The sequence below is a fragment of the Leptopilina boulardi genome, unplaced genomic scaffold (genome assembly GCF_019393585.1).
Source record: "Leptopilina boulardi isolate dan_hultmark-lab unplaced genomic scaffold, ZJU_Lbou_2.1 LbouV2_161, whole genome shotgun sequence".
Lineage (NCBI taxonomy): Eukaryota > Metazoa > Arthropoda > Insecta > Hymenoptera > Figitidae > Leptopilina > Leptopilina boulardi.
Genome location: NW_026137709.1, coordinates 226772 through 251547, shown reverse-complemented (window position 1 = coordinate 251547; position 24776 = coordinate 226772). Strand labels below are relative to the sequence as shown.

At 31.0% G+C, this 24776-nt stretch overlaps 1 protein-coding gene across 6 annotated transcripts in view; it reads right to left on the bottom strand.

Moving 5' to 3' along the window:
* The window catches only part of LOC127276942 (neural cell adhesion molecule 2), a 1005192-nt gene that overhangs the window by 801817 nt on the left and 178599 nt on the right, over positions 1–24776 (bottom strand). For 5 of the 6 annotated variants that reach the window (XM_051297698.1, XM_051297696.1, XM_051297701.1 and 2 more), the window contains one exon: positions 1649–1867. In XM_051297698.1, the coding sequence (XP_051153655.1) occupies positions 1649–1867 (219 nt within the window). The remainder of the gene's footprint in view (positions 1–1648; positions 1868–24776) is intronic. The other variant, XM_051297697.1, reaches the window with a different exon arrangement.

The following is a 24776-nucleotide window of genomic DNA, read 5'->3' as shown; positions in this document are numbered from 1 at the left end:
ATTTTCTATCAAGTGTAAATTGTCAAAAAATATTATCTGAACATACTCTATCGTTGAAAATTTAAAATTATTTAAAGAAAAACTTTTATTCATAAAAGTTTTAAAGATCTTTTTTTGACTTTCTGTGAAGAACAAAAATTTTAAATTACTGTCTTTGCAAACATTTTTTCTACCACATAAGGCACAATATTTCTATTTTAATCATGACAACACGGGTGATTAAAAATAAATCAACTACATCTACAAAACTTTGAACTAATTTTAACCAAATTGTTATTATTTATGTTCATACATGATACAAATACAAATTGGAATAGCAATAACTAATGTTGCGTATATTAATAAGAATGAAAAATGATAGAAAATTCGGATAATCTTATGTTTACATCTGCGGTGTTCTAGGGAAAATACTCTTTTATTATTTTTGTTGACAGTACGGATTTAAAATCACAAAATTGATCATCCATCTTTTATTCACAAAAATTATAGTCATGTATTATTGTTGTTATTATTATTTTTACATTTAATAAGTATAAAAAGATTGCACTTGTAATTTCAACTGATCTGCACATCGCATCGTAATGAAGTAATTTTTCATTATAATGCATAAAACAACAATAAATTCTTAAAAAATAATGCTGGAAGATCGGTTACGATTTTGAATCTTTGAAATTTTGTTTATTTAGGGAACAAAGATTTAAATTATTTAAGAGTTTTTTTCGGCATCGTGTATCAACTTTTTCTTCGTTAAAGATAGGTGTGAACAATTTTGATCGGATTGACTTCCGCCAAAGTTTTTTTTATCGGCATTTACTAATGCTTTAGAGTACGTAGCGGATTTTAAACTATCCTACGTACTCTTAAGCTAAATCTATTACAAATTCATAAAAAAATTTGAATTTTCGTTCTAGATTAAACAGTCTAACCGGAATCTTGCCCACCGATTTGCGATGCAGAGAGACGAGACCAACTTTAGCAGCCTCTACAGGCAACAAATTGAAACTTTTTTTTATGTATAAATACATTTTCGTAAACTTAAAAAGTTAACAAATAAAGTCTCTCCCCCTTAAGCAGTATGAAGTAAGGGTGGATGTTTTGTAAGTCTTTTTTTGAATGTCAATAATGGTTGGGGTACACTTTTTCTAAAAAACAATTTCTAAATTTTTTTTCTAAAATTAACAAATATTAACAAGTAAAATTAACAAAGACTTCACACTATTGTGTCTCGATATTATGATTATGCTGCAGATGATATTCTTAGTTATCTTAGAAGTGTTGGGCATAACATAAATTTTTAATAAGAGGGACTGCAAATTATAATACAAACAATTCAACATTTTAAAAGAAAAAATTTCAAAAATAAATTATTACTTTTAGAAAAATTTAAAAATATTTTTGAGAAATTGAACTTTGATAAAAAACTTTTTTTAGAAATAAAAACTTGTCAAAAAAAATTTTTTTGGAAAAAATTGATTACTAAATATTTTTTAAAAAACTTACCACCTACCGTTAATAAGTAAAAGTGCGACAGATTTTACTAAATAAGCGAAATTACCATTTTAAATGCTCTGACGAACTTAGCGTTAATAATCTTTTTAACTTCAGTTCACTAAATAAAACTAAATATGAAATTAAACTATAAACTTACAGTATACATCTAGCGGTACTTCCTTTATAACAGGTTTTCCTATTTCTCCAGATTGAGCTCTGCATTCTAATTTAGTTCCCCATAATGATTTTGAAACTTTATCAATAAATAACATATTTACTGTAAATTTTGTTGAATAGCGTTCAATTTCTGGAGCATCCATTACACCATCTAAAAGCTTACCGTCTTGCCACCAAGTTACTGAAGGTTTAGGTCGCCCTGAAATTATATTAACAATTGTAACTAAATAATATTACCACGCAAAGAAGTTTTTAAATTGAGATAAAATTTTTAATTTTACCGGCAACGCGAGATCTATTAGAAATCTATGGTTTTGGAGCTCATTAAAAGATGATAATTTAGAAAATAATTATATCGATGAGGTTTATCGACCTATGATCATGGAATAAATTATTGTTCTGAAAAAAGGCAACATGGTCTGAACTTTCACGTACTTATCTTCTCCGTACAATTCCACTAAATTGAGTAGATATTTAATTTAAGATATAATTTTTGAATTTGTGGGAAATGTAACACATCGAAATGAATTATATAATATTATATATTTTTATTTAATAAAAGACTTTAAAGTTGGTCTTTAATTGGTTTAGAGAGGCACCAAGCTGCCAAATTTGGGAATCAAATTTGTTTTTATTAAGGGGTTCGAATTTTCTTTTTTTTAAACTTTAGCTGCCAAGGTACGTGAAGCTTTAAATTTTATCTTTATGATCGTGAAATTTTAATAGGAGGAGAAGACAATGAAACTAAGATTCCCCTTTCATACATTTATTGAGAAAAGAAATAATTGACTTTAAAATAAGTAAAAGAATAGGAATTACAATAATTAAAGAAATTAAAGGAAACGATACATTATTTACTCAACTGCTTAAGTCTACCGTCGGAAGCTAACGACGTAAAAACTTCGAGCTGCTTTCCGATGGGCGAAAAAAAACAATACTTAATAATGCGTGTCACACTTATAAAAAATAATTTCTAAACATGATTCCTTTAGATTTTTTCATAATCTTTCGATTAGCGTAATCGATTTAAAAAAAAAAATTTTGACCAAAATTTTTGAAAAATAAATTTTAATTTTTTCATCTTCAGGCTCGTTTTTTTTATTTCATTTTTATTGGAAGGCTTAGATTTTTTCTCAAAAAATACTCAATTTTGAAAAACTGTTTTTTTTGTTTCTAAGAAATTAAATATTCAATGTCCTGCGAAGACAGGACTCGCGCTACTTATCCAGTCAAATTAGTCAAAAAACAAGTCATATCAATTTTTTAACTCAGAACCTCAATTTTTTTGGCTCAAACCCTTCATTTTGGGGTAAAAATAAATCACCTAAATTTGGTACTTCAAATTTATACCGGAACCTAAAAATTTTTTAAGAAATATGTGCAAAAAATCAGTTTTTTTAAATTGCTGCATTCCATGACATTCTAGTATAGAAATACTAAATATTATACTGTATACTAAATACTGTAGTTAAAAAATTTAGAAAGTATGACTTTCGTTTTTATAATTACTATTTTTTTATTAAAATGTCATGGAATGCGGCAATTTGAAAAAAACTGATTTTTTGCACATATTTCTTAAAAAAATTTTAGGTTCCGGTATGAATTCGAAGTACCAAGTTTAGGTACTTTATTTTTACCCCAAAATGAAGGGTTTAAGAGAAAAAAATTGAGGTTCTGAGTTAAAAAATTGATATGCCTTGTTTTTTGACTAACACAGACACACAAGGAAAAACAAATTTCAATTGCCAGGACTGCCATATGGTAGATTCTCTTTCTTAAGATGTATCTAGAAATGAAAAATGTGAAAAATGAATTTAGAAAAATGTATCTAGAAAAACGTAGTCTGACCTACAAGTTAGTTCGTGTTCTCTTTTTGCAGGCAAGAAACAAAAAAATCTGAATATTATTTCATCGTAAGCAGTATTCGATACGCCATTTCGAATTTTTTAAATCTAACATCAGATTCGTCTTCAGTGACCTCGAAAACCCACACGGAGTAAAAAATTTCAATCGATAAAAAAACTGAAAGAGTAACTGGCGGTTTCTTCAATTTGAAACCTGGAGTCGCCTGTATTTTTCCCAAAACTCAAATGACATAATGTTTATTTGATATAAATAAATTTGATAGAACTAGTATTTGATATAATTTTAATTGGTCATAATTGTGCTTTAGCATAAGTTTCAATTGACCTAATGCTCATTCATAATAACTTTTATTTGTCATAAGGTTTATTTAGCATAATTTGTATTTAATATAACAGTCGTAGGATATAATTATTTTTTGCAATACTACTCATTTACTATAAATCACTGTTTACATAATATTATTTTGTCATAACTTTTTTTGAACAAAATATTTATTTGTCATAATATTCATTTTACATAATATTTATTTGACACAATTATTTATGTCGTAATATTTATTTGTTATAATTATCAATGGACATAATTTTTATTTAATATAATATTTATTTGATATAATGTTTATTTAATATAATTTGTTGAAGACATAATATTCATTTGACATAACTATATTTTGATATAAAATTTATTTGACATAATGTCCATACGACATAATGCTCATTTAATATAATTTGTATGTTACATAATGTTCTTTTATCATAGTTTGTATGTAACATAATATTAATTTGTTCTAACTTTTTTGAACATAATATTTATTTGTCATATTTTTTAATTTACATTATATTTATCTAGTATAATTATAATTTAACATATTGTTCATTTTCCATAATTATCATTTAATAGAATGTTAAAATGTCATATTTTTGGTTTGTCATAATTTTTATTTGTCATAATTACCATTTGTTATTAAAAACTGCCATACAATTTTTAAAAGAAGGTAAGTGACACTTTTATTTAATAATATGTAAAATAAATTTATCACTCGGTCTTATTTTTTTATTTTATTTTGTTTAACAATGTTATAATATAAAGTATATTTTAATTTGTGAGCATTAGATAATTCAAGAAATATTATTTTAACTAGCTAAAAGAAACGCGCGTGAACGCGCGAGATATCTGCAATTTTTTATGAAAAATTAAAAATTTATTTTTATTTGACGGACACTTTTTGGAATTTTGATCTCACAAAAATAATAATATTATTTTTGTAATCGTTACTGTATTACTATTTCAACATTATGGTGTTATAATAATATAATACCTATTATTGCCCAGTCAATATGACCTTTAAATTTTGTACTCAAATAAAGATTATACAATGCTACGATCGTCGAATTGTCAGCAATACATTTAAATGACCCATCTCAGGATCCATGCAGGGTGAATTCCTATTTTGTTTACCACAAGGCCCATGAACTTAAAATCGCTTTACAATGTTAAAAAGTTCTGGATTCTTTATTTCGTCTGTGATTTCAGCACATATCATTTTATTTAAAGTTTCTGAATCGCAAATTTGTGTACGTAAACAAATAGTTAAACGCACATGTGTCAATCCACGCTTTTTTCTTCTCTATGAAAGACGATACATATAAAATTGTAAATGAATAAAATTACAAGTACCTTGAGTATGCTTAAGGTTAACAGTCCATCCAGGATCACCATAAGGAAACATTGTAGGATATGTCATAGGATCAAAATTTTCCCTAACAATAAGACTAGAAATTATTTTCTTATTATTTTCTGTTGTGCATACTGAATTTACATCAACATGTAAATCCCTCTTCAATTTCTGTAGATAATTTCTTCATCTTACAGGACAAACTTTTTTCTTTGGGTTTTTTCTTTTCATTCTCAGTTTCAGTAGACAGAACTCTGTTGTCATTTTTACTGGGAAAAGTCTTTAAAAAATATGAAAGGTTTAGTTCACCATTTTGAACTTCTTTAGTTCGATTTATGAAAAGACAATTCCAATCATTCTCTACAAATCGAAATCCTAATATTAGACATTCTAACTGACGGAAAATTATTTAATTAATTGTTTTCAAAAAATGATATCAAATGCTTGCTCATTATATTATTATCAGTTTCATAAATTAATCTTTTAATTTACACTGTTAACCAATACAGATGTTGCAAATGCTATTGCATTATACTTTACACTTAACTGTACCAATCGGTTGTTGATCAACATCTACAAAAAATTCTGTTGGTTTAAAAGGGAACAATCTAATTAAATATTCTATTTGGTGAATATTCAAACACCCTGCATTAAGGCTATCAAAAATATAAAGTCTTACTCCATCGTAATAAACACAAATCCAATGACCAGAATTGTTATTACCGCTAAAAACTATTTGAATATGTTTAACTCTTTCTCTAATTGGAACAATTAAATCAAGCATTTGTAAATACAAAGTACTTTGCATAATGAAAAAAGAATTTGAATCATTTTTTGATAATTCTTGAAATTTATACATGTGCATATCATTTAACATTTCATTTACATTTTCAATAATTTTAAAATCTTCATTACTTAAAATAAAATACTCTTCTATGTTCGACATGGTATCCTTCTTCAACTTTCAAACTGTTGATAAAGCCAATTTTCAAAACAAATCGTTTATTTTAGTTTATTGCTTTAAAAAATTTACTTACATGTGTTTCACCTATAAAATATTGCATTAACTATAATTCAGCTAACTAATGCAACAATGATAGTCTTTTATGAACGTGAATTAGCGTTGTTTAATCTTTTTCCACATTACATCATTTTCGATAATGATTATTATTGAACTTATTTTCCTCTGCACTTTTTATTAATATTCAAATCAATATTCAACTCACAAACTATTATTTAACCCATAAAACAATTTTAACCCTTAAAACAATATTCAAACCTCTTTCTATCTATTTAAATACTTTTCCAAAAGCCAGCATCCTCTATTCTCAAACAGTCAATATTTTTTTTTCAATATCGAAATATATTCAATGCCAATGTTATCCAATATCATATTTTATTATCCTCAAAATCCAAATATCTTTAATGCCAAAATTACCCAATACCAAAAAATTTTTCCAAAAGACAGCTTCCACTATTATAAAACAATCAATATTTTTGTTGCATTATTAAAATATATTCAATACTAATGTTATCCAATATCTTTCTTTATCCTCAAAATCGTAATATCTTTAATGCCAATGTTATTTAATACCAAAAAAACTAAATGGATTGAAGTATTTTTTATATGAAACATTTAAGACAACCAAAAGAAACAAATATCTTCAATACCAATATCATGCCATATCCATATTTATCTTTAAAATACATATTGTATAATTATTAATACTATACAAAAATAGGAATATATTTTTTGGGCCCAATACAAAAATGAAAAACACAAATATAATATAAGAAGATTCAACACCTGCAGTAAGTTATTGATCGACAAATTGCAGAAAAATATTATAAACTTTATAATAATCAAGTTAAGTTACCTGAGACTATTAGAATCTTTTTTTAGCAACACTACTACAATGTTGTTGAAACGGTAGTCGGTTGCTCTATGTTTATCTTACATCAGCAGTAGCCGTTTCACTCCATTGAGGAGAAGTGTTATACCCCCACTCTACCAATCTGGGCCTATATTAAGTTCTCGCGAGTGGCAGATATTACGGTAGGCCTGAGTGGCATCCTCGGGGATAGGTGTTGGTAAGTTAAGTATGAATACACCACTTCCACTCACTGGGATTAAACGGTTATCATCTATATCGCATATACAATAATAAAAAAATTTCCCTCAACCCAAGACTGTTAGGACGAATCGAGCGATCACGGATTGGGTCCTGAAAAGGGAAGTGGTATATCCTCACTCTATCGGCCTGTCCCGGGCTCAGACCTCGAGTAAGTCAATTACAGCGGGGGCCTGTATGACGTTCTCGGGCTTAATGACAATATTATTTTATGACGCTTAATGAGTTTTTCAAAAAAATTATAAAATTTTTAAATATAAACACTGTTTAATTTATTTTGACATATTCGTTTTCCTCAGAAGTTCACGATTACGATCATATATTGCTCCAATAATAACACAGGCACAAAAAAAAATTCAGGTCCCAAAAAACACAACCCCATATTCCTATGTTTTTGGGGTAGCTGAAACCGAATATGACCATTAACAATTTTTTTGACGACCCATTTTCCCGCAACCACCCCTTGCACCTACTCACGGGGGTTGGAGTTTCAAATTAAAAAAAAATTGAGTATGGTGTCTATTCCAATGTTTTTTTGGGTCGCTTCATCCCAAAAACACCATTGAAAACAAATCCTTTCTTTCCTTAACCCCGTACAACCCTCTGGGAGGGGGTTAAAATTTTAAATTTCACAAAAAGTCAAGTTCGGTGTCTAATCCTACGTTTCTTGGGGCGCTGAAATTAAAAAACACCACCAAAAACAAATTCTTTACCCCCTTAACCCGCTAGAACCCCTGGGAGGGGGTTGGAATATCATTTTTCACGGCGCTAAGTGTAGAAAAATAAATTTCCTTAAGACTTTGTAGGTGCGTATTTGTGTAATCATAGGTAAATTTCTAGAAAACTTTATTGTTGGTGATGTTTTTTGGTTTCAGCGACCCAAAAAACATAAGATTAGACACCGTACTCGACTTTTCGTAAAAAATGAAATTCCAACCCCCTCCAGGGGTTGTAGGGGGTTAAAAGGGTAAAGAATGTGTTTTTGTTGGTGTTTTTTGATTTCAGCGACCAAAAAAACATAGGAATAGATACCGTACTCGACTTTTTGTAAAAATTGAAATTCCAACCCCTTCTCAGGGGGTTGTAGGGGGTTAAGGATTTGTTTTTAGTGGTATTTTTCGGATTAAGCGACCCAAAAAACATTGGAATTGACACAATACTCGATTTTTTTGTTTTTAGTGGTATTTTTCGGATTAAGCGGCCCAAAAAACATAGGATTACACACCGTACTCGACTTTTCGTGAACAATGAAATTCCAACCCCCTCCCAGGGGTTGTAGGGGGTTAAGGATTTGTTTTTAGTGGTATTTTTCGGATTAAGCGACCCAAAAAACATTGGAATTGACACACTACTCGATTTTTTTTTTTGAAACTCCAACCCCCGTGAGTAGGTGCAAGGGGGTGGTTGCGGGAAAATGGGTCGTCAAAAAAAATTTTCATGGTCATATACGGTTTCAGCGACCCCTTTCATTACAGTATTTAAAAGGTCATCGACCATCTTATGAACCCTCAACCAAAAGCTGTTTTGACAACAAAAATTTCAGGTAGAAACCGTCGAGAACCCTAATTATCAAAGTAAAGATATATATGTATATATAATCTAATAATAATGAGAAAAATCAAGTACTAAGAAAATGTGAATGAATGACGGAATGAATACAAAGATTATTATACTATAATTTTTTAATTTTTATAAGTGAAATTAAAATTTAATAAGAGTTAGAAAAGGTAAGTTTAATTTTTTCTATTAATTTATAATTGTTTTGAACGAACATAATCTTACAAAAATTCTTATCTATTAATTTGAACTTCTAAATAAATTTAGAATTGAAACATAATTTAACTTATAAAAATATAAATTATTCTAAAAATAATAAAAATTAAAGAAATTATTATATTTTATTTTTCATACAAAATATTAGTAATTTCTTGTAATTAATGGAACTAAAAATAATTAATGAAAGCAAGCTAGAGAAAATTTAATAATGTTTAAATTTTATTTACGAAAATAATATAATACAATATGGTCCAATTCAGATATAGTGGTTTATAGTCAAGAAATATTTAATAAGAATAACCAAAAAAAGACGACAACTTTTGCTATTGAAAAATTGATTGTTATTATTGCATACATTTTTTTAAATTAAAATATTTGTGTTATAAAAATAATTTCATTTTTACAAATTGGACATTGCGTAATGCCTCTGTTGATGTAGTTGGTGGTACATGTGGAGCAAATTATTTTGTGTCCACATGGAATGAATGCATGTGTTGCTTCCATTGCAACACAAATGCAACATATTTCGTTTCGAGGCGGAACACCTATTAGAAAAACAAATTATTTTATTCTTATTAAATAATAATAAATTTTAAAAAAATTTCACTAAAAACTGGCTTCGGATTTTACGATTTTTTCAAATTTTATCGACATTTATAATGAATGCGATTATTTCGTCATCAATATTAATTGTTTCGAAGGGATCATGTTCATCATGTTCACACTTTAAGCCAGGCTTTTCTCAGTTTTGGAAAGATTGATTTCAATGAAAAAGAATGGGTTTTTCCTTTGGCCATGCTTTTGCCAGTCTTTGTTTGCAGTCACACTTTTACCAATTAAATATTGTTAAGCTGTTGTATTTGAAAAGCCATGGTTCTGCCAGCCTTGGCACCACTCTGGTATTCGTTCAAAAGCCAAGGTTTTGACAGTGTTTCTCATTTGGTTGGCTACGAATTTTCCCAAGGTTTGCATGGGTTTTATAACATATTTTGCAAGGGTGTTCCCGGTGTTTACTTTTTCCACGTGAGTGTAAAGGCGTGGGGATTATTACCAGTGGCGGAACAATTCGGCCGCAAAGGCCCGCAACACAAAATGCCCTTATGATATTGGGGGTGAAATAATTTGTATTCTTCAGACCAAAGCTAATTTAGTAAAGAAAAAGTTTTTAAAAACTTGAAATTTAAATTTTAAATTAAATAACATTCAATTCAATTAAATAAATTAAAAATGAAAATATTTTGTTATATTATACATTTTTTGAGTATTCTTAACGGCTATAAAAGTATTTTGAATTGTGCTAATCACCTGATAAGGTTGCGCGCATCGTTTTCAGAAACGAAATTTGAAACCTACTTTGCGCGGAATCACCAAAATTATAATACTGCGCAACGCCTTGTTCTCTCTTTCACTCTCGCTTTTTTTCCTTCGTTCTCAGAAAACGTGTTCCTCCCTGTCTAGTCATTCATATTTTCGAAAGAGTTAATGTTCACATTAAAAGATTTTTCTAAATTTTGAAAAGTTTTGCAAATTAAAAATGAATATAAACAATTATCAAGTAAGAGGACCTATGGCCACGTTGAAAATATATGAGGAATTTGCTTATATCTACAATTCAAAGAAATTTGGAACTACGTAAGTATCGATCAATAATTAATTATGATAGTTATAAGAAAATCTATAAAAAATGGTAACATTGTTAAAAATGAAATGCAAATATTACAATTGTACGATTTCACAATTGTTTTTCATTTAGAAATCAAATATATTGACAAGAAAAAAGTAATTAATTTCCTTCAACATGCGGGTTGCGGAAATTTCTTACAAAGTTACTGTTTTCTTTTATTTCTCTTAAAATACGTAAAATTCTAATTTCCATGTCTTTGGCAGCAATATGCATTTTATATAATATTAAAATACTTTTTTTTATCTAGTTTACTTGTATTTTTTTAATGTCCGTGAATATGAAAGTGTCAAATGTTAAAACTTTTTGATGCATAATGAACAAATTTCTCTTCATGCGACTACCGGCGTACGAACTATTTAATTTGTAATTAATTTTTTATTTATATAATAAACAGTAATAAAGGTTAGTTTTATATAATATTGAAAGTTTATAACCTCAATTATAGTCTCCTCACCTGCGAATAAACGGAGAGTGTTTTAATTATAACCAGAATTAATAGCTTGCCCATTTGTAAGGTAGGATTTGAGTATTTTCAAAAGAAATAAGGAAATGGTCAATAAGAATAACACTGCAGGTACATATTGTGAGTGATAGTTTGAAACCAAAACCAGAGGGTCTTTGGTTTGGTTAGTGTCTGTCGAACCCGAGTTCAATTTCCAGTCCCCTCAAATTTGTTTCGAAAATTTTCTCGTTAAGTTTCCAAATGAAAATAAACAGGACATAATTAATAATAATATACGTCACAAGGATTTTTAAATTTAAAAAAAACAAATAAATTTTTTTTTAATTTAAAATGTATTTTTTAAAAATTGCAGCAAGCTTGCAGCAACCTTTCCAGAAGCTTGATGAAATTCTCCTGCAACTTTAAGTAGCAAGCTTACAGCAATCTTTCACGGCAACCTTGCCGCAATCATTCTTAGTATGCTTGCAGCAATCTTGTAACAATCTTTCATGGCAAGATTGCAGCAACCTTTCCTGGATAGCTTACAGTAAGCTTGCCGTGTAAGCTTTCCCTGGGTGGGACATTTCGCTAGCTCAGACAAGCTTGCAGCAAGCTTGCTGCAAGTTTCCGTGCTATCTGGGATAAGTATTATATATTAAAAAATGTAAAAAATAGAAGATAAAAAAATTGTTTTATTACAATTTAAGAAAATTATTCGCCTTAATACTTTATACACTATATTTAATATTCGAATCTATTTTTATTTTCATATACAGGTAATTTTTTTTATACTAATAAATCTAAATCCTAAATTTAAATAAGAGTTAAACTCACACTCTTAGCAATATCTGCGTGTCCTCTGCTTGAGTTTAGCGATTGCCTTGATCACTTCTTCCTTACTGATTTCTTTATCAAGAAAAGGGTGTTTACAGTCATAATAAGTCTCACTGGGTGATAAAACATTATCGTATATTTCCTTGTAAAAGCTTGTCCATTCTTCTTTCGAAATTAAGTTGCTCTGATATTTTTTCTTTTTGAAGAACTTTACCGCCATCCAAAATTCCTTTGGATTTCTAGTATTAGATATTGCTTCCCTATGTTTTTTTAAATAATCAGTTTTTGTAGTTTTTAATAACACAATGTGATTTTTTCTTGCCTTTGTATAATTCTCCTGGTCAATTCTATTTTTCGACTTTAACCAGAGTCTGCGATATCGATTCAAAACATCTTTTGAGGCCTTACAATCACTGTTGAACCAGGGCTTATTACCACTTTTCCCCAAATGAATTTTTATCGTCTGCACCATCCCCGACTCCGTTGCCGCCTTTTTAATATTTCCAAATAATAAATCGTTTATTCTATGAATATCATTTGGGGTCTCACTTGGCAAATTCTTTTCTAAATCAATAAGCAGATTCAAGTATACTTCTTCATTTTCGTCCTTGCAAACGAATTTTGAAAAGGAGGTGTTTACAGTAATTAAATTAGAATTTAACTTTTCTGGAGTTATTGTTTGTAAAGTAGCACGAATCGGGTAAGTGATCTGAAAGTCCAAAAGCCCTAAGCTCAAAATCCCGAAGAACACACAGTCCATTTAAATTAGTCCAAATTTGGTCGATACTGCTAGCACCTTGTGCGCCAACATAGGTAAAATTTCCCTGTCTGTCTGATGCCGATCTTGCATTTAGGACAACAAGTCCGAAATTCTCAAGTATCTCCTCCAGAAAGTGACCCTTCTTGTCCGTTACTTCATCCCTTGACGTTCTTATTTCAGAGAAAGCACTTTGCTCGAACAATTCCCCTCCAAACTGATTTAACAAACACATTCTTGCATTTACATCACCTCCAAATATACATAAACGATCACTGTTCCCGATAAAATTTGACAATGATAATTGGAGCGCTTCCACATTTTCCAAATAATTAGACCCTCTTAAGTACACACTAACTATTGTGTATTCTGTAGATTCTATACTGCAACTAAAAATAATCCAACTTTCCTTAGATTCCAGTACCTTTACCCTTTTCACAATTCTGGAGTCGTAGACGGTTAATGTTCTATAATGATCTCCAAAAAAAGTGGGCAAATTGATTGAACTTCCAGTAAGCCACGTTTCACACATACATATTATCACATCTTTTTTCAAATATTTTTCAAAATCTTCGTTGTCCAAATTAAAGAGGTTATTTATGCCATGTACATTCCAGAAGGTTATTCCCAAAAAGTTATTGGGTGAAGAACACAAAATATCCCCATCAAAGGATAAGGGACTAGAAAAATTGCAGTTCAATGTCGGTGCATGTTGACAATTACTATTGAGACCGTCGAAATATCTGAGAACCTGCTCTGCTTTGTATCATACTCTGTGTCACCTGCTGCCAGCTCTCACCGCCATTAATCTCCACCAATCCTAGATTATCCTTCCAAACTAAGTTCTTATCATCGATTGTAATTTTTCTATATCCAACTTTCACTTGCTTACCAGATTGTTTCCCTTCATCAGCTCTTTTTCTTATGCTTCTTTGGACTTCGCGTTCCTGCCATGTTAAATCGTCATTTATATATGTTTTTGTCCCAACAAGCTTTTTCTTATTCTTCATAATTCTGACTTTGTCTTCTAAATTGCTCAATTTAACTTTGATCATCTGGTGCTTGTTATTCGAAATGTTGCGCACTTCCACGACATCCACCTTGACACTTAGCGAATCATCTAAAAACTCGGCAACTGATCTCGAATTAGAAGAGATTTCCAATCCACTTATTATAATATTATTTTCCTGTCCGCACGCTCTCTGATTTCCTCTCTTTTTTCTAAAAGTTTAATTCTTTCCAAAAGAGAGAATCTTTTCTTATCCCACTTGTAACGATTGTTTATAGAAACCAACCCGAACATTTACAAAAGTTGAAAAGATAAAAGATTAATATAATTATATAAATAGAAAACTATGGGTTTACATCGAAAATAAGCGAATAAATTAAAACGCGAAACTAATAATCTCCATCCATTTATTGATACGTATAGATTGATATGAAAAATAACAATGAGATGATCATCCGAAATATAATAGTAAATTAATATATGCAATCTAATAATTCACTCTGATCAGAGTTTCGTTAAATCTATCTTTTATATTAAATACTCCATATACAAATACAAGGAGTATACGTTCAAACATATATATATAGATAAAATTATAATGAAAAATACACAACGCACATCAGAAAAATATAAAAAAAACAATCAAATGAAATAATATGATATATAAAAATTTGATTCGCAAAACTCGACTTATTATCTCTTCAGCCACAACGCGACACACACTCTCATACGCCTTCGATATTTAATAACCGGAAACTTTATATATTTTAACCAACTAATTTGGCAGAACGAAATATATATATATATGTATATAATGATGTACAAAAAACAAAAACCAACAAGTGGATACTTATCCAAAAATGATCAACATAACGAAATGACCGTTGATTCAAAAGGTGAAATCAGAGGCAAATTCAATCCTTATTCAAACCGTAGTTTCCGTTATTACAGGCTAATAATCCTGAACGATGCCATCAGGTCTCAATTTTTATATAGAATGTTGATATTCCGTTCAATATAGTCATCCAGAGTGTGAATTGGTATCGTTGGCGCACGATTTAAAACGGCCACACTTTTAAATAAAAAAAAAGGAAAAAATATAAAAAATATACTATAAATATTTCAAAAAAAGAAAAAGAAATTCAACGACAATTAACAGAAAATCTACCTTTCCGTGTCCTCGGCCGGCACGTGAGAGTGTAGCCCTGGTCTGCGTCGTCGACGAGGCGAGAAATGCGAATGAATTATTAATCGCAGAAACACCCGAAATCACGACACAATCCAGCACACTCTCCCGCCAACCCCCTTATCACCTTTAATTTTGAGGAACACGGAAATGCTCACGTGTAGACCTGGTAGCATCGCCAAGGGACAACAATCCGCGAAAATCATATCACAAAAGCATCGCTTCATCACCCCCCTTTGACAATGATTCAACCGAAGACCAGCGTTGTCACACTACTATCATGATATTCATTATTCTACATTATTACAATTTCAAAATTCACACAGATAAACGCGCAATCGTCCCATTCATCTTTCACATTTATAATACACTAAATAAATTACATGCATTTATGCCTTAATTTTACAAAATTAATTATTTATTTGCTTAAGTCAAGAAACTACTCGAGATCAATCCCTTTTCCCACTGTCTCTGGAAATATAAGGCTTTAAATTCGCTTGATTGTAATTACCAATAATCTTACATGGATCATCAGCTTGCGACAGTTGATACGAATTATTATTAAAATCTTTTATGACAAGATAAGGACCATAGTAAAGGTGGAAAAATTTTCGCGTAACTTTTTTTAGAGCATCGGATTGTTTCGGTATATGTAGCAGGACCAAATCACCTTCCTTTATACGAATTTTGGAAGATGTTTTCTGACTCCTTATTCGCGTTTGGTAAGCTTTATTTATTTTTTCTCTTGCAAGCAAAATTTTTGCGTCTCTCGACAATTGATCAGATTCCAGAAAAATTATATGTTTTAGAATCTCCTCAGATGGCTTAATATTAAAATGTAGCTCGAGAGGGGAGAATCCAGTACTCATATGGGTCGTGATATTTAAAAAAAATTCCATATCCTTTACGTGTTTTGCCCACCGCGTGTGCCTGTCTGCACAGAGAGTTCGAAACAATCTACCTAACTCTCTCATTGTTCTCTCTACTGGGTTACTTTTTGGATGGCGTATGGACGAAAAAACGACCTGAATTCCTATTCTATTCAATGAATCTCGCCATTTTGGTGATGTAAATTGAGTACCATGATCCGAAAGTATGCGACGAGGTTTCCCCACTTCGGGAATGTATGAATCACATATTTTTTTCAAAATAGTGTCTGTATTCTGTTTTTTGATAGAATACAATTTAACATATTTTGAAAATGCATCCAGCATAACAAATATGTATTCAACACCACCGACAGAACAAGGTAATGGACCATAAAAGTCCACACATACTAAATCTCCAGGATCCGAAGAATGTACTAAATTATATTGACCTTCCATTTTTACATTAATATTTTTCACTCTCTGACATAAATCGCAAGAAAGAACCATATTCTTAATCTGCTTACACATGCCCTTCCAAAAATAAAATTGCCTTAAATACATTGTGGTTTTATGAACTCCAGGGTGACCCAATTTTGTATGGACACATGAGATAAGATCACGAGTCAACTCCACAGGTATAACGACCTGCCATAGCCCCAAATACTCATCTTTTCGAAATAAAATATTATTTTCTACAATGTAAAAATCCATTCTATCACTTGCTTTCAATTTTTCAACAATATCACGAATATACTCATCACATAATTGCAATTTTTCTAAATTTTTTAGCGATTGATTTATCTCTTTTGAACATTCTATTTCATTATTTGTTTCGCAATCGATTACATCAATAGACAACGATTTTGACTGGGAGGTTTCAAATTTTCCGCACGGATTATGGCTGAAAAAATCCGCAACTACATTATCAACCCCCTTACAATATGTTACTTCGAAATCGTATTGTTGTAACAAAAGACTCCACCTAATCAGACGAGCGCATAAATAAGGAGTGGACTTTAAGAATGTTAATCCCTTATGGTCCGTAATAATTTCAAATTTTACCCCAATTTGATTATTGAATAGACTATGGCCAAAAGTTCCTTTTCAGTAACTGTATAGTTAAACTCAGCCACCGTCAAACATCGACTCACAAGGGCAATTATTCGATGTTCGTTGTTTTGATCGATCTGATATAATATGCCACTAATCCCTACGTCTGAAGCGTCTGTTTGTAACTTATAAGTGGCTCCTGGTATATAATGGTAAAGTTTCACGCAATTTACAAAAGCATTTTTCATAATACTAAAAGCTCGATTATGTTTCTCAGTCCACATCCAAATCTTTTTTTCCCCCAAAATGTCTCGAAATGGTTCAAGGAGATCAGCATGCTTCTTTGTGAACTGCCTATAATAGGTGCACACACCGATGAATGATTGCAACTCCTTTCGCGTTTTTGGAACGGAAAAATTTTCGATTACCTCTAGTTTATCTCGAAGTGGTTTAATCCCCTCAATACAAAGTTCAAAACCCAAAAATTTAATTTGTTTTTTAAAAAAAAATGATTTCTCTAATTTTAACGTAAAATTTTTCTCTTGTAATACTGCAAATATTGAGCACAATTTATCTAAATGATCGTCAAAAGATCCCCGACTAGTCACCAAAAAATCGTCAACATACACCGTTAAAATCTCATCAAATTCCGTTCCTAATGCACATCTTACCGCTCGCATAAATGCAGAACCCGCGGTTTTTAAACCAAATGGAATTCTACAAAACTGGTACATTTTTGAGTTATAGAGAAAGGCCGTGTATTTACGACTTTCTTTGTGCAAAGGGATCTGCCAATATCCCGCCGCTAAATCTGTAGTCGACATGTAAGTAACACCGTGAAATTTTTGCATGAGTTCACCTACTAATGGCGGCATCTCATGATCCGCTTCTATTATGTCGTTAATATAGCGTGCGTCTAGGCAGATACGAATTTCCCCATTGCTTTTAACCACCACTCTAAGAGGATTGCAATATTTACTATCCGTCCTCTCAATAATACCCGCTTTTTCCATTTCGATTATTTTTTTATCCGTCCCCGGTCTGAACTTCAACGGTACTGGGTAAGATTTCCTCACTACACTCTTATGCGGTTTCACTTTCAACTTATATTCAATGGTATTTGCACTACTATCTTTAGGGGTAAATAATTTTTTAAATCTTGACATTTCCTGAATAAATTTTTCTCTGAAAACCTGTATATCCCTCTAATGATTCTGCGATCGATTTAACACCCCTTATAAAATCATCATCAACAACCCCCACTCCTTCTTGCTCTGGACATATAATGTTATCTAAATGTACCTTAATCTCGTTTTCAATCGACTCAGAATTATCTCGTATTTTACTCGTACTCCAAATTCCATTGGCAAAACTGTTTTTCGACAATAAATCATTATTTTGTTCTATAAAATTTTCTTTATCATCACTAATTAACATTTGAGCAACATCCACCCCCCTTTTATCCAATAGACCTTCAGATGGATAAAACTGAAATAACTTCTCTATATTAAACGAATCATCAATTACCTCATCATTTAAATCGTTCAACATCAAAGATCTAACCTCCAATTCAGTCTTATGCAAGTTCATATTATTTACCAAATCCGAAATCTGACCCTTAACATTTTGTATATATGTCACATCGTCAATATTTTTATCGTTAGTACAATTCAAAGAGTAATTTTTTTCAAACTTAACATTTGGGCCTGTAATAATATCTCCTGTAATATTTATAGAAAAATCATTATAATCAATTATAACATCATTCTTTAGAAACCAATCATTCCCTAAAATCAAAGGACTAGATAATTTAGGGATAACCAAAAATGAAGCAGGATAAACTTTATTCGCAATTCGAATCTCCGACATTATTTGTTTTTTAACTGACGTGGGCTTTTTTCCTATTGCTGTAAAAATTTCAACGTTAGAAACAGGCAATTCTACAAATTTTCCATGCATGTTTAAATAATTATAGAACTCATCAGAAATAGCAGTCACCTGACTGCCAGTATCAACTAACGCGGGGGCAGGAACCGAAAACAAAGAGATAATTATTCGAGGACACAATGGTATTGGAATACCCCTCCGTCCCTCCACCGATTCTCCCTCCCGCAAAACATCTCCCGCCAGTTTCTCAATATCATCATATAGACACGGGCGCACTGTTTCCATCGAAAGCAGTGCACCCCCTACCAGTTTAAATTCCCATTAGAACTCTTCGCCTTCTGACAATTGACCGCAATATTCATATTAGGAGGTGGAACTCTCATATCAGGAAGGGAGAAATTACCACTCTCGCATCTTATCCCCACCGACCGATTCTTCGGCTGAGAGTTATGAGAAATCCCCGACTCGCTACTCAATCCAGGGGAATACGCCGGGATCTCCCCACTCTCGCAATGACACATGGCTTGCTCATTACCCCTACCAGCATGAATCTGTCTCACTTGAACTTTATTATTTTTATTCTCGATAATATCCGGCGGCAATCTATTGGGAATATTTTGCAAAGATTTTTTCGAAGAATTAGTCTTATCCTGAAATGTCAAATCTAATTGTGTAAGCGTTTGTGAAATCTTATTAAAATCCGCGAAATCAACGGCCGCCATAATTTCGCGTACGCGAATTGGCAATTGTTGAATTATTGTATAATGAATTTCATAAGCTTCTAGTTTTGGTTCAATATATTGAGCTTCATTTACCTGTCTCAAAAAAAATGAATTTAAATTCTCTTTATGGGAATCGAAACGCTGACATAACCATTGTGATTTCATCTGCACGCGAACCGGCACCGAAAAAAATTCAGCTAGAAATTTTCTTTGAAAATCGTTATAAGAAACAATAGAATTTTTCTGTGTTTCGAACCAATCCGCTGCTCTATCTTCAAAAACATTGTCCAAAAAAGCACAACGATTCTCCATTGCAATATTATTATGGTTAAAAAATTTTGTTAAATCATTCAAATATTTTTTTGGATGTTGTGTATCAGAAAATTTTGGTGGCTTAGTATTAATATTTAACCCTCTGAGCCCATTTAATAAACTGCGAATTAATTGATCTCCTGCACTTTCCTGACCCGTAACATCTTGTCTCAACACACGCAACTGTTCATTTTGTACATGATTTAAATTTCTCAATCTCAAAATTTCCGCCCGCAATTCCTCATCATTCATATCCTGCGTTATTTCGTCACCCGGCATGATTAAAGTTTTCGAATTAGTATTATTTCGTTTCCTATCTTGTAACGGCGATAACAATGGTGTGTGTTTGGAACGCGTGTTTGGCGGTGTCCTCGAAGTCATAAATGTAAACAATCGACGCAACAGTCACGAACAAAATAAACCGTTTTCCACTTGTAAGTCGAATTTTCAATCACACAGAAAAATAAAATTACAAAATATAGAAATAAAATTTAGGCAACACTCTATCGTGCCCCACGTTGGGCGCCAAAAATGTAACGATTGTTTATAGAAACCAACCCGAACATTTACAAAAGTTGAAAAGATAAAAGATTAATATAATTATATAAATAGAAAACTATGGGTTTACATCGAAAATAAGCGAATAAATTAAAACGCGAAACTAATAATCTCCATCCATTTATTGATACGTATAGATTGATATGAAAAATAACAATGAGATGATCATCCGAAATATAATAGTAAATTAATATATGCAATCTAATAATTCACTCTGATCAGAGTTTCGTTAAATCTATCTTTTATATTAAATACTCCATATACAAATACAAGGAGTATACGTTCAAACATATATATATAGATAAAATTATAATGAAAAATACACAACGCACATCAGAAAAATATAAAAAAAACAATCAAATGAAATAATATGATATATAAAAATTTGATTCGCAAAACTCGACTTATTATCTCTTCAGCCACAACGCGACACACACTCTCATACGCCTTCGATATTTAATAACCGGAAACTTTATATATTTTAACCAACTAATTTGGCAGAACGAAATATATATATATATGTATATAATGATGTACAAAAAACAAAAACCAACAAGTGGATACTTATCCAAAAATGATCAACATAACGAAATGACCGTTGATTCAAAAGGTGAAATCAGAGGCAAATTCAATCCTTATTCAAACCGTAGTTTCCGTTATTACAGGCTAATAATCCTGAACGATGCCATCAGGTCTCAATTTTTATATAGAATGTTGATATTCCGTTCAATATAGTCATCCAGAGTGTGAATTGGTATCGTTGGCGCACGATTTAAAACGGCCACACTTTTAAATAAAAAAAAAGGAAAAAATATAAAAAATATACTATAAATATTTCAAAAAAGAAAAAGAAATTCAACGACAATTAACAGAAAATCTACCTTTCCGTGTCCTCGGCCGGCACGTGAGAGTGTAGCCCTGGTCTGCGTCGTCGACGAGGCGAGAAATGCGAATGAATTATTAATCGCAGAAACACCCGAAATCACGACACAATCCAGCACACTCTCCCGCCAACCCCCTTATCACCTTTAATTTTGAGGAACACGGAAATGCTCACGTGTAGACCTGGTAGCATCGCCAAGGGACAACAATCCGCGAAAATCATATCACAAAAGCATCGCTTCACACTCTATAACATGCTTGTCAAAATCCTTACGCAGTGCACTCTATTCATCCACCACTGTGGCAATGTTTTGAATATCTTTACGCATTTCTTTATTTCTCTGTTTTATGTCACTGTCACTGTCACTTTGGACAACAAAGTTTCTCGTAACATGGGCGAAATTCTTGAATTTAATTCACTTGAAAGAATTTTGTAAAATAGTATTTATATGCACTATAATGATTATATGATCACTTTTCACTATTGTTTCTTTCTTACAGTCCACTATTTTCAACTATTCCGCACATGATCCGGCTCGAAGGACCATTATTTGTTCAGGAATCAACATAAATAAAAAAAAATGTGCAATATTGTTCTTAATTTCAGTAGGAAAGTGTAAAGATAAATTATAAAGGATCAAGAAAAGTCACTATTTTACAATAAAATTAATATTGTTATATTGAACAAATTGTTTATTTGTCACAAAATAAGAAATTATTATTTATATAAATCAACAGAAATTTTGACCATCGTGAGCGTTCGAGTTCTTGCTCAATACTGTGATTAGTTATTACTCACATATTCGAACACATATTTACGTCGCGCGAATACATTCTTAAGACTATCGTAACACCGTCCGACACGATTTTTCACACACGAAAAAATCAATGATTTTCAGAAACTAGGCCCAAAAAAAAGATACCCGTGTCTGGACGTTTTGCTAGATCAGGTCATTTTTTGCTTTTAGGGGTAAAAACAACCCTTAAATGAAAGGTGATAGGAAATCTTGTACAAATTAATAATTTTTTATCAAACCTGGTATCTCGGGGTTTTCCGGGTCGCTGATTACGAATCTGATGTCAGATTTTCAAAATTCAAAATGGCGGATCCAATATGGCGGTCGAAATATATAAATATTAATTATTTTTTGTAAAACTTGGTATCTAGGGGATTTTGGGGTCGCTGAGTACGAATCTGAAGTCAGATTTTTAAAATTCAAAATGGCAGATTCAATATGGCGGTCGAAATTTATAAAAGTTCATCGAATTCACTTGAAACTTGTTACTTGAAGGTTTTTGGGGTCGCTGATAACGAATTCGATGTCGGGTTTTCAAAATTCAAAATGGCGGATCGAATATGGTGGTCGAAATTTATAAATGTTATTAGTTTTTTTATAAAACTTCGTATCTCTGGGTTTTTGGGGTCGCTGAGTACGAATCTGATTGTACATTTTTAAAATTCAATATGGCAGACTCAATATGACGGTTGAAATTTATAAAAATTGTTAATTTTTTATAAAACTTGGTATCTAAGGGCTTTCGGCGTCTCTGAGTACGAAAATGATGTTAGATAAGAATAATAAAACAGCCAAGTCTAATAAAGGGGAAGATCAGAAATCTGAAAAATAATTTGGAAAATTTAAATGTTCAATCAATTTTTTGTTAAAATTTGCAAGCCAACATTTTAAAATTTTTATTTTAAGTGATTTTTAATCTGAAAATTGGTATATTTATTAACTAAGTTCCTATTAGAATCAATAAATTCAAAAGCTTATAATCAAAATTTATTAAACAAATATAATGCAATAAAATAAAATTAATAGAAATATTTCATAACAACTCTTGTATTACGTTTGTGTAAATTTTAGACGCTTATTTTTACGATTTAATGATTCGACCACCATATTGGATTCGCCATTTTGAATTTTGAAAACCCGACATCAAATTTGTAATCAGCAACCCTAAAAACCTTCAAGTTACAAGTTTCAAGTGAATTCGATGAACTTTTATAAATTTCGACCGCCATATTGAATCCGTCATTTTGAATTTTGAAAATCTGACATCATAATCGTAATCAGCGACCCCAAAAACCCCTAAGTAACAACTTTCAAATGAATTGGTGAATTTTTATAAATTTCGACCGCCATATTGGATCCGCCATTTTGAATTTTGAAAATCTGACATCAAATTCGTAATCAGCGACCCGGAAAACCCCGAGATACCAGGTTTGATAAAAAATTATTAATTTGCACAAGATTTCCTATCACCTTTCATTTAAGGGTTGTTTTTACCCCTAAAAGCAAAAAATGACCTGATCTAGCAAAACGTCCAGACACGGGTATCTTTTTTTTGGGCCTAGTTTCTGAAAATCATTGATTTTTTCGTGTGTGAAAAAAAAGTTAAATTTTATCGGACGGTGTAATATATAATTAAAAGGAAATTAAATATAGAGGAATTTAGAGAAAAATAGTAACTTCAAAATATTTCTTAATATTCCATTAATTATCAACCATTTTTCGGTAGTTTATTAAAAAAAATTGTTTTGACTCTTTCATACATGAATTACATTATAAAAAAATTGTAAGTTATAAATATTTCTTTTACTATACAAAATTTTTTTTTAAAAAACCTCAAAATCACCATAATCTTCCCCTTAATTTACGCGTAGTTCGCTTTTGGTTTTATAATTTTTAATATTTTAAATAACTTTTTTTTATAATATTCTTTGGTCTTTTAGCTGCAATTTGATACATTGCCCGTAGGCCTAACCTCATTCTTGAATTTTCTGTGGCTCGTTAAAATATTTTTGACACTCGGGGACCCATGGAACATGATAATTTAGTCATTTTAGAAATATTATGTAAATCAAACATTGTTTTTATAAATTGTAAGTTTAATATAGTGCAGTCTAATAAAAAGGCCTATTTTTCATAAACAGTTATTTACAGACGCCGTTATTATGCCTCGCAATGAACCAAAAATTTAAAAATATACTTAATTTGATGATTATTCCTATTTTACTTTAAGTAGAAACTTGAATATTACGAATCAAGTGTCTAATATTTTATATCTTATATATTATACTAAACGTCTCATGGGACCCTGGTACCGGAGTCCCATGAGACATTGCAAAGTTTTTCAAAATATCTTATCACATTGATAATACAAATTAATATGAAATTTGCGCCTGATATTAAAGATGTGTTGTGTATACTAGAATTAAATAAATCACTACTTTAGTGAAGTACATGCATGGGAGATTGGTCTCCTGTAGTCTATTCTTCATGAGCATCATGTTAACACACTCTTGATGACTTTTTATGCAATTTAACCTTATTGACAAACTTAAACACAATAATATGCGTTATCTGCTACTCGAGAGCCGTCTGTAGGTACCTTGTAAGTGTAAAAATACTATTTATTTTCCCACGCTTAGTTTAACCCTTTAATAGCCGAGTTTTTTTATT